The 12,337-nt window shown below is 40.9% G+C and overlaps 1 protein-coding gene across 19 annotated transcripts in view; it reads right to left on the bottom strand.

The window, feature by feature from the left end:
* Window positions 1–933: 933 nt before the first annotated feature.
* Window positions 934–12,337, bottom strand: part of LOC139381178 (collagen alpha-1(XIII) chain-like) — a 117,467-nt gene continuing 106,063 nt past the window's right edge. For 5 of the 19 annotated variants that reach the window (XM_071124589.1, XM_071124590.1, XM_071124588.1 and 2 more), the window contains 3 exons: window positions 12,167–12,253; window positions 4,695–4,733; window positions 2,400–4,443 (listed from right to left, as the gene is read on the bottom strand). In XM_071124589.1, the coding sequence (XP_070980690.1) occupies window positions 4,441–4,443; window positions 4,695–4,733; window positions 12,167–12,253 (129 nt within the window). In that variant the 3' untranslated portion in view covers window positions 2,400–4,440. Of the gene's footprint in view, window positions 1,464–2,399; window positions 4,444–4,694; window positions 4,734–11,294; window positions 11,648–12,166; window positions 12,254–12,337 lie in introns of those variants that run through there. The other 14 variants (XM_071124576.1, XM_071124573.1, XM_071124574.1 and 11 more) reach the window with 8 other exon arrangements.

The raw sequence follows: 12,337 nt of genomic DNA on the forward strand, positions 1-12,337 counted from the left end.
AATAACTGCCCCTTGTTCGCAATACACAATTTGGATATGAATATGGACTCTAGCTAAGCACGGTTCTGTATTCACCACTTTGAATATTCAAATAATTATTTTACGCGCATTTGGATTGAGTTGTGCGAAAGGGTAGAAGGCAGCTGTCAATATGACATAAGGAATGCTTCTGTGCATTAGATTATTTTAGGAAACAGGGAAGCACACAAGGCACAAGATATCACAGTCGTTGACAAGATGGACATACCGGCAGTTCAGAGTTCAGACGTTGTTTTCACCCAAGAACGTCATTAAATTGTCGATCAACTCCGATGAAAACGTCATAGGCTACCTCAATAAGCAACTCATTCGATTCAAAATAATCTCAGCGTCTGTTGTCAACTGTCCAATAACTCCAAAACTGGTCTTGTGCATCCAGCCACGACAACAAAAATCAGGGGCTCTTTCTTCCATCAGTATTCAAGAAGAAAATTGTTTGGAGGAGCTGTTCAAGGTTAGAATCTTACATAAAGATTAGCCTACAATAGAAATAAGCTTTCTTATAGTTCAAATCGATATTTAAGGGCAACAAACAGTAACCGTGAAGCCCAACTGATTCATACAGACAGGATGCACGTGTTAAAATTATATATATATATATACACAACAACATGGAGTGAGCACTTTATACAGTGTGTGAACCCTCTCCTACTGTATAATACTTACTCTTTCAGCATTGATATGGTGAGTATTACACCTCAGTACAAGAATGTGAATAAACGTAATATGCTATGTCTTTAGTATACGTATATAATGTATACCATCGTACTAAAGTTCTTCCTTGGGCACAGGTCAGGCAACATAGCTACATAAACAGTTTGTTATAGCCTGCAGCACCCAGGATAGTAGAGAAGGCAGTGAGTTTGATATCAGGAATCATCGAAAGTGTTTCCATTTGTTTTTTTTTGGTTAGTCTTGGAAACACATGAACAGGGAGAGAATATTTCGGTATGTTCTGTGAGCTGCTCTGAATTCTTGAATCACAGTTGTTGGTGTCAAATAAAACACAGGGAAGTGTACACTATACAAGGTTCATGTCTTACTTTCACATAGTGAATAAAGACAGATGGAAAATCAAGCCTATTCATCTCAAAGAAATGCATCTGTGTCTCTCTGTGGCTTTGACGGCTTTTCTAGCCTGAGAATCCTTCAACAAAAAACTGCAAAGGAAACTGAAATCCTTTTTGTTTCTGAGTCTTATTGAAGTCAGTCTGCTCATTGCTGCCACTGGAGCCCCCCAACATTACTGGCTCTGTCTTCAGTCGGCTGGAACATCTTTGAGTAAAATGGCAACCACAGGTCGGGTCAAAACTCAAAGATATCTCCAAATGTCTTCAAGTTTCCATTCTGTAGCTTTGAGCGAAATGTCACTGAGCAGATCTCTTGAACCTCTACTACTTGGCCAGTTGGAAAGGATTTTGACCCTTTTAAGGAAAAAGAGGGTCATGTCAATGGATAACTATTTCCATACCACCAATCTATATGCCTTTCCCCCATTCATGTGTACTGTAGTGTACTGTGTATGTCAGTTCAAAGACCCCACCTCAAACGGCACAATCCATGCTTTTTTGGCACACACACACATTCAGGTCACTACAAACCAGAGCAGAGCAATTTAAGAGACTTAAATGCACACTTCCCACAATTCCTGTTAAATGGAACATTTGCATATCAAAGGCATCCCTAGATGGCATGGTATTCAATGTAAAGTGATGCAACACAAAAGGAGCTACACTCACTCCCCTATTGGGTCAGTGAAGCCAACACCTTTAATCTGGCTCTATATTCCAGCGTTTTGGATTTGAGGTGAAATGTCTTATATGAAGTGACAGTACAGAATGTCACCTTTCATTTGAGGGTATTTTCATACATGTTTTACTGTTTAGAAATGAATGCACTTTGTGTACAGTATCTAGTCCCCCCATTTTAATGTCTCATAAGTATTTAGACAAATTCACATATAGTGTATAACATATAGTCAAAAATTAAGTATTTGGTCCCATGTTCATAGCATGCAATGACTACACAAACTTGTGGGATACATTTTCAGTTTGCTTTGGTTATGTTAGGGATTATGCTGTGCACAATATAAATTAATGGTAAATAATGTATTGTGTCATTTCGGGGTCAATTTGATTGTAAATAGACACAGATGCACAACGATCATACCCCCAAGACATGCTAACCTCTCACCATTACAATAACAGGGGAGGTTAGCATTTTATATCATACCCCCAAGACATGCTAACCTCTCACCATTACAATAACAGGGGAGGTTAGCATTTTATATCATACCCCCAAGACATGCTAACCTCTCACCATTACGATAACAAGGGAGGTTAGCATTTTTCTTTTTGGGGGGGGGGGAGGGGGGTATGATATTAATGCCATGGTAGCATGCATCAGACTTGCATCCACACAAATGTAGAACTGTTCAGAAACATATTCTATTCTTATTCACAATAAAAGTGACTGCAAAATGAAACAATACATTATTTAAGAGTGCAGTCCATAAGAGCAGACAAAGGATACAAAGGGTCTGGAAAGATTCTGTATGGAGGAATGGTCTCAGATACCTCCAAATGTGTTCAAATCACATAAAACATTTGAGAAAAAGGCTCAGTGCTGTTAGACTCACAAGGGGAGGGTGCTAGAGTATTGACAACAGGGGTGCCAATCATTTTGACCCCTATCTGTTTTTGACCACTATTACATTTATGATATATTTCTCTGAGCAATTGTATTAGTATAAAATAATATAATTTCCCTATTTTTGGAGCGTAAAATATAGCTCAGTATTTGTATTATATATTTTATACAGTATTTTTTGCTCATCTTTATCAAGGGTGCTAATAATTATGAACCTGACTGTGTTGTTTTTTAAAGCACACAACTGTATGTACTGTAAAAATGGTATGCTTATTTCTAATTGTCATTTTGAACATATTAGGTCAACAAACATGCATGTCCATTTGAACACAGATCCTCAATGATTTCCCATGAACTATGGGTTGAAAACTAACACAAAGGAGGGCAAGGCAGGGGGACAAGGCACACGCTAGTATGAGGTATAAGAACCTGATGAAGACTTTATTGAGGGTGGTAATCTGACAATCTCTTAATCTAGCTATACATTTCCAGGCAGAGCAGAACACAGAGCTTTTTTACAATGAGCAGCAACTCTACTCCAGTCCCCTTCATCCATTTCTTCAATACTGATTCATAAACACAGCTAGCGAGGGCGACATAGACTACTACATCCTATGTAAATAACAAGTCTGTTTCTTCTTAACAAAAAATATCTATTTATTGTCCGTTAATGGCTTTCTTCGTATAAATAAATGGATGAGGTACACTGGCCGTAGAGGCTATGTGGCTGGTTGCAGCAGCATGCCTTAAAGGTGAGCAGCAATATTTCAGTCATCCAAGAGAAAGCCTGTAACATGGGTTGGTATAAATTTGATAACGTTCTAACAAAAAGGCAAACACCTATGGTTAAACAGAGCCTGATAGTGAAAAAGCAGGGGGTGGCCCCTTAGATTTGGTCCCCAAAAAAATTTACAGATAACTTGGACAAATTGAGGTCAGGTTATATGTGAAGCTATAGCTTAGAATGGTTGGTCACTCTGGCTGTATAACTACTCAGCCAGTGAAAAAGCAGCAAATGCTAAGTATTTGTTTTCTATTTAAAAATGTCAGTTTTGCCATAGTGGAAACAATTAAAGCTTGAAATGGTCTGGCAATTTTAGTTGAAACCACCTTCATGAGATCCCCTTTCAGAGAAAGCGACAAAATGTTTGCTGGGTATTCAGGATACTTTATGCGTTTATGATATCAGAAATCCTAAATGGTTCAAATCGGATGAGATCCATGGGTATCTGTGTGCTAGTGATTTAAATGGCGATACTGTACAGTGCAGACTAAATACAGTGCTGTCTGTCACCGTGACTTGAGTTGTGTACATATTTAGACAGGAATTATTTGCGGTGCCTTTCATTTTCATAGTTATGATCTCTACAAAGAGGGTTCAACTAAGATGTTTCAATAAGCCAACACTTCATCTTTCCAGCCCCACAATTCAGTGCAGCGTGGTCACAACAAAACAAAATCACATGATACAATAAGTTAATAGGCAATATCCATTCACATTATGCACAAATATCATGCTGTATGTAGCCACATTGCAATTCTTCCTTATTCAAACATGTTGACATAATGCATAGCTATAAAATAAAATCCAATACATAAACATTATTACAAGTAATAAAAATAAACAATCTGTACAAAACTCCTGGCATATTGTTATGATTTTCTTTTTCTTCCATCAGTATAAGAAAGCACATACAAAGTACAAAAATAAATATTCTATGTACAATCACACGTGCCACCTCGAAGTTATCGTCACTGCAAGGAGAAAACAAGAGGCAACAAACCACACATTAGTTCCATGCAATGTTCATTGAGGACATAACGAACATGAATACAATTCACAACAAGCCCTTTTTTTTTACAGTATAAACGAAGAAATGATAGATGATGTTGGTGATTATACTAGCATGGGGATCATTTAAAAAAGCAGAACTGCCAAGCACTTGATCACCTCAAGATGCAGATAACGTACGTTCACAGCAGGAAACCGACGCTCTTTCACTTACTTTATTCCAACACCCTGATACTGGTAGGCCGTCATCACCCTAAGGAACGAGAGGGAGCAAGTCATAAAGATACACTCTGAGGTAACACTTTACATTAAGTTGTTCTAACACAGATATAAACTCCAGGTAATGTGTTACCCACACTGCTAAAACTGTAGAATGTGACTTAATGTACAGTATAACACAACGCAATTTGCTGTTGAATAAAAATGCTTTGGTCAGGATAATACTATTGTGTGTTTATATGTGTATAATATTTATGCAATGTACTATGCATATTGTGTTAAAAAAGCAGCAACAACCAGCCAAACAACTAGTGGTACACATGGGCAACTGACTTTTTCTGAAAGTGGGAGAGTGAAAATGTTATAGCTTTTATAATATTAAAATAATTTTCCTGCAACGCTGTTTCTTAACTGGGGGAATCCATATTTATGAATAGAACACTTTTCTTAGGTTTTGTCACAATAAATTATATTGAAAAAGTTTTTTAATTACTTGTTTACTAATCTACTACCTTCCCTGAAAATCCCACCCATAGTGATTGATTGACAGATCTGAAACCCTACCAACTCTGTGACTCTCACAAATATCATGCTCCTCCCTTGACAATCCCACCTACAGTTATCGACTGACAGGCCACACTGTTAAGAACGTGGCCAGGATAACACATGACAATGACGAAAAAATAAATACATTGGGAGGAATAATATTGTTTAACCTAATAAGGATTTGATTTATAGTTTTGCACTTGGTAGGTTAATAAAAAGCATTGTTTAATTGCACATTGAGTTTTCGTCTTCTTTTTGTCACAAATAATGTGATCACAATAATGTAGTACAATTACAAATGACTTTGGTTTATCTTTAAATTCAATTTTTTCTCAATATGGCAGTGTTATCTGGAAGGGCATTGAACAAGAACTGTCAACTTAAAAATTCCACCTGGAGTTTTGCATTTAAATGTGATCACTGATTATGTTCAAATAAAAATAAAATTGCCAATGTATTATTAATTTACCATTATCAGGATCAAATTAGAATTTCTTTGGCAACTCTATATATCCATAAATTGCGGCCCCGAATCTGCAACAGAAATAATCAAATGTTGCGCTGTACTGCAGCGCCAGCTGTGCCATCAGAGTCCCTGGGTTCGCGCCCAGGCTCTGTCGTAACCGGCCGCGACCGGGAGGTCCGTGGGGCGACGCACAATTGGCCTAGCGTCGCCCGGGTTAGGGAGGGCTTGGTCGGTAGGGGTGTCCTTGTCTCATCGCGCACCAGCGACTCCTGTGGCGGGCTGGGCGCAGTGTGCGCTAACCAAGGTGGCCAGGTGCACGGTGTTTCCTCCGGCGCATTGGTGCGGCTGGCTTCCGGGTTGGATGTGCGCTGTGTTAAAGAAGCAGCGGCTTGGTTGGTTGTGTATCGGAGGACGCATGACTTTCAACCTTCGTCTCTCCCGAGCCCGTACGGGAGTTGTAGCGATGAGACAAGATAGTAGCTACTACAACAATTGGATACTACGAAATTGGGGAGAAAAAGGGGTAAAATTCAAACAAAATAATAATAATAATAATAATAATAAATAATCAAATGTAGCTCCGATAATATTGATCATATCCGAACAGTTTGGGCAAGAGCAGGGGTCTTCAAAAATGTATTTCATAAAAACAACTTAATCAAAAATATTTTTTGGGGGGAGCTACTCATATACTGCCTGAATATTTTCTTGTTGTGTAGGCCTAATTTGATAAATGGAAACAAAGAACAGCACAGCATACACAACGTAATTGTGTTTTGTTTCTTATAACCACACAAATCATTCTACTGTAGCCTACCTGTAGAATATTTCATTTTTAAATGATGAGAGAATGAAAAGGTTTTACATTTGAACAAATATGTAGCCTGCAGTAACAGGAATAGGCTACTATCTCGCAATTATTAAAAAATGGTCATTTTGAACAACAACCACAGTGAGTAGGCTATATACACTGCTCAAAAAAATAAAGGGAACACTTAAACAACACAATGTAACTCCAAGTCAATCCCACTTCTGTGAAATCAAACTGTCCACTTAGGAAGCAACACTGATTGACAATAAATTTCACATGCTGTTGTGCAAATGGAATAGACAACAGGTGGAAATTATAGGCAATTAACAAGACACCCCCAATAAAGGAATGGTTCTGCAGGTGGTGACCACAGACCACTTCAGTTCCTATGCTTCCTGGCTGATGTTTTGGTCATTTTTTAATGCTGGCGGTGCTTTCACTCTAGTGGTAGCATGAGACGGAGTCTACAACCCACACAAGTGGCTCAGGTAGTGCAGCTCATCCAGGATGGCACATCAATGCAATCTGTGGCAAGAAGGTTTGCTGTGTCTGTCAGCGTAGTGTCCAGAGCATGGAGGCGCTACCAGGAGACAGGCCAGCACATCAGGAGACGTGGAGGAGGCCGTAGGAGGGCAACAACCCAGCAGCAGGACCGCTACTTCCGCCTTTGTGCAAGGAGGAGCAGGAGGAGCACTGCCAGAGCCCTGCAAAATGACCTCCAGCAGGCCACAAATGTGCATGTGTCTTCTCAAACAGTCAGAAACAGACTCCATGAGGGTGGTATGAGGGCCCGACATCCACAGGTGGGGGTTGTGCTTACAGCCCAACACCGTGCAGGACGTTTGGCATTTGCCACTGGCACCCTGTGCTCTTCACAAATGAAAGCAGGTTCACACTGAGCACATGTGACAGACGTGACAGAGTCTGGAGACGCCGTGGAGAACGTTCTGCTGCCTGCCACATCCTCCAGCATGACCGGTTTGGCGGTGGGTCAGTCATGGTGTGGGGTGGCATTTCTTTGGGGGGCCGCACAGCCCTCCATGTGCTCGCCAGAGGTAGCCTGACTGCCATTAGGTACCGAGATGAGATCCTCAGACCCCTTGTGAGACCATATGCTGGTGCGGTTGGCCCTGGGTTCCTCCTAATGCAAGACAATGCTAGACCTCAAGTGGCTGGAGTGTGTCAGCAGTTCCTGCAAGAGGAAGGCCTTGATGCTATGGACTGGCCCGCCCGTTCCCCAGACCTGAATCCAATTGAGCACATCTGGGACATCATGTCTCGCTCCATCCACCAACAGACTGTCCAGGAATTGGCGGATGCTTTAGTCCAGGTCTGGGAGGAGATCCCTCAGGAGTCCATCCGCCACCAAATCAGGAGCATGCCAAGGCGTTGTAGGGAGGTCATACAGGCACGTGGAGGCCCCACACACTACTGAGCCTCATTTTGACTTGTTTTAAGGACATTACATCAAAGTTGGATCAGCCTGTAGTATGGTTTTCCACTTTAATTTTGAGTGTGACTCCAAATCCAGACCTCCATGGGTTGATAAATTTGATTTCCATTGATCATTTTTGTGTGATTTTGTTGTCAGCACATTCAACTATGTAAAGAAAAAAGTATTTAATAAGAATATTTCATTCATTCAGATCTAGGATGTGCTATTTTAATGTTCCCTTTATTTTTTTGAGCAGTGTATTTGACAACAAAAAGTAAAGAAACAGAATAATCATGAAAAGTATGAGGAATAACAAAAGTGTATTCTCAGCCAGCACATTATTTGACTGTTCCGCTTTTACTCCAAGGGCTTTTTTTGGCACCGTTTTTTGAAGCATTGTCACCATGAAAATGTTTAAAATGAACTCGTCTCAGAAACATATTTGATGGAAATAGGGTAGAAATGGATTATTTTGTCAATTCTACTTACCAAGCAGAGCTGTTTGTCTTATCCAGATACAAATGATCCTGTGCTTTGTGGCGCATAGGCACATACTGTACAGTGCTTTCGGAAAGTATTCAGACCACTTCACTTTTTCCACATTTTGTTACGTTTTAGCCTTATTCTAAAATGTATTTAAAACATTTTCCCTTATCAATCTACACACTATACTTTTTTGCAAAAAAAAAAAAAAAAAAAAAATTAAATATCACATTTACATAAGTCTTCAGACCCTTTACTCAGTAGTTTGTTGAAACACCTTTGGCAATGATTACAGCCTCGAGATGTCTTGGGTATGACGCTACAAGGTTGGCACACCTGTATTTAGGGAGTTTCTCCCATTATTCTCTCAAGATCCCCTCAAGCTCTGCACAGATATTTTCAGGTCTCTCCAGAGATGTTCGATCGGGTTCAAGTCCAGGCTCTGGCTGGGCCACTCAAGGTCATACAGAGACTTGTCCAGATGCCACTTATGCGTTGTCTTGGCTTTGTGCTTAAGATCGTTGTCCTGTTGGAAGGTGAACCTTCTCCACAGGCTGAGGTCCTGAGAGCAGGTTTTCATCAAGGAACTCTGTTCATTTTTCCCTCGATCCTGACTAGTCTCCCAGTCCCTGCCGCTGAAAAACATCCCCACAGCAGGATGCTGCTACAACCATGCTTCACCTTAGGGATGGTACCAGGTTTTCTCCAGACGTGATGCTTTTACTGAGGAGTGGCTTCCGTCTACCATAAAGTTGTTTTTTGACATGCACTGTCAACTTTGGGACATAATATAGACAGGTGTGTGCCTTTCCAAATCATGTCCAATCAATTGAATTTACAACAGGTGGACTCCAATCAAGTTGTAGAAACATCTCAAGGATGTCTCATTGCAAAGGGTCTGATTACTTACGGAAATAAGGTATTTATGTTTTTTTATTTTTAACACATTTAGAACATTTCTAAAACAGGTTTTCACTTTGCCATTATGGGGTATTGTGTGTAGTTGTTGATGAGGATTTGTATTTATTTAATCCATTTCAGATTAAATGTAAATGTAACAAAATTTGGAAAAAGTGAAGGGGTCTGAATACTTTCCAAAGGCACTGTATGCAGCCTACACAGCTTGACTACATTGCAATTGCAAAGCGACAATGGTGCGCTCGCATATGGGGCTCACCCAGGACTGTTACTTTTGTAACTGAAGGAAAACATTTGAACAATGTATTTTAACTGATTGATGTTGGGAAAATAGATGGCAAAAAGCAGAAGGGTGTTGAATGCCTGTAAACAGCTTGGGGGGTGAAATGATTTCACAGATTTAATCATCTAATATTAGGCCTACTGATTATTCCTCAATTGCGAGCTTCTTATTGACAGCCCACAAGCTACCTGCAAAGGTGCAACCTTTCATACGCTGATGGAAGGCTACTCAGAATCAGAGGCTGCGCTACAGCAAAGCCAAGACATTCCCGGGCCAAGACATGCCCGGGTCGTGTTCAGGCAAAGTGAAATGATACATGCCGCTCAAATGATATGTAACAACACCATTGGACCAACACCATCGGATATGACACAGCGATACAAATGTAACAACAGCAAAACAAAATAGATAAACTATTTTTTTTGCAGGTGCCTTTTCATTTTATACACCAGTGGTGCAATTAGTGCTTTCTAACTGCACTGAACTAAAACAGTGGCGCGCGGGAGCGAAGCGAAGAGTGGTCAAAACAATTCATCTTGAGGCGACAGGGTGCAATCGACACAATCGCTTCATTATTAAAGCATATTTCAAATGGACACATCTATTTTAATACATACTAGCTCAAAACATTGTTAATCATTGAAAATAAGAAATGACCCATTGGGTAACTAAGTGGGGATACAGCAGCTCCATTTGCTCCATTGCTCAGGCGCAGTAAGTAGATGTGTATGTGTGAAAATACTTGATAGTATAAATTCCATCAAACTGTACTTTTTCCCCTTTTTTCGTTATATCCAATTGGTAGTTACAGTCTTGTCCCATCGCTGCAACTCCCGTACGGACTCGGGATGATGGTGATGGTCGAGAGCCATTTATCCTCCGAAACACGACCCGCCAGCCGCACTGCTTCTTGATACACTGCTCACTTAACCCGGAAGCCAATGTGTCAGAGGAAACACCATACAACTGGCGACCGGAGTCAGCGTGCATGCGCCTGGCCCGCCACAAGGAGTCACTAGAGCGCGATGAGACAAGAACATCCCAGCCGGCCAAACCCTCCCCTTAACCCGGACTACGCTGGGCCAATTGTGTGTTATGAGTCTCCCGGTCGTGACACAGCTTGGGATCGAACCCAGATCTGTAGTGATGCCTATGGCTCTGCGCCACTCAGGAGGCCTCATTCAAACTTTTATTTAGAAATAGGGTTTAAGCCCAGCTCTTATTTTCTTTCATCTGGCAACTTTTATGAATTAATCAAACCTTCCATTCCCCTTCTCCTTTTCAATACACAAACTAAAAACAGGGTTCAATGAAAATCAATGAGGAGGCGCTGGTTTTTCCAAGATAATCTTTCCCAATACAGTTCTGTTGGCCAAAAAGGTAAGGGACAAGGTGGGAAAAGGGTGCCATGCGAGTGGGACAGGGATACAAATAACGAAAATTAAAGCCATTAACTATTAAGAGTATTTGACATTTTCAAACAAAAGTCACTGAATGGATCACGGGTTGTGATCAAGAAAATTGATTCTGTAACACACAACTAATTAGTGTAGGTGTTCTGCTGCCCTTGCAAGACAAAATAACAGAATTCTCAGCAAATCAATTACTAATGTTAGTAAAAGTGAAAAATCATGATGCACAGTTCATCTAAACAAGTGTTCTAAGCAGTATTTGTAGTAAATAGCTACGTCTTAATCAAGAACTTGAAGTGTGCGCATGCCTACTTGGTTAATAAAGGCGTTGCTTTTTCGGGGTAATAACCTGTTACATAACTAACGGTACTAATGGGTTAGCTCAATTTTCACGCAGCCCTGTTATATTGGCTTTTACTCATACCTACAGCAAAGCGAATAAGAGAGTGAAGGGAATTGTTATGGGTGGTTAGGGAAGCCAAAGTGATGGATAGGAAAGGAAGAGAGGAAGCATACCACAGGACAAGGGGCATCCAGCCCATCCAGGCCAGGTAGGCCCGGTTCGCCCTTTTCTCCTTTAAAGCCTCGGAAACCCTGTTTGTGAAATCAACTTTGTAAACATTTGCACATTGCCCCTCCTTTAGGAGCAGTACCCCCTGCTGGCCAATGAGATTACCTGCTGCCGCTCCATGAACAGACCGAATCCTGTAACGACAGACACACTTAAACATGCAAGCGGCCTGAGACTGACAGGAACAGACTCAATGGAGAGAATGGGCCATGTTCCTGTTAGTCTTACCCCTGAAAAGAAAACCCCCTCTGATAGTTTATGGTCCCTGGTCCTGGGGTAATTATTCAGAACTAATAATCATCCAGGCATTCACTGAATACCAAATGATCATCACTGCTGTAGTTTGTGTCACTGGACTTAACACTGTAGAGGACGTTTGGACCAAAACCACTTCAGGGTCTATTAGAGTCGATTATCATCAGAGGCAAAAGGAAGTCCGAATCAGAATTCAGAGACTACTGATTGTCACTGCAAGTTATATGGCATTCTGAGGGTTGCTCCTTCCTTTTGCCTCCTGGCTGCACATTGAACGCAGGACATACCAACGGACAGGGGGCATCTAATCCGGGTGCTCCTTGGTCTCCCTTATCCCCTTTAGTTCCCCTGTTGCCTTTCTTGCCCCTCTCTCCCTGAAAACAACATTGCATTAAAAGAGACAGGCTTTAGTTCCTCCTGGCTGGCTCATCCACACAGTAAGCAAATATGTGTGTTTT

The sequence above is a fragment of the Oncorhynchus clarkii genome, chromosome 23, assembly GCF_045791955.1.
Source record: "Oncorhynchus clarkii lewisi isolate Uvic-CL-2024 chromosome 23, UVic_Ocla_1.0, whole genome shotgun sequence".
NCBI lineage: Eukaryota > Metazoa > Chordata > Actinopteri > Salmoniformes > Salmonidae > Oncorhynchus > Oncorhynchus clarkii.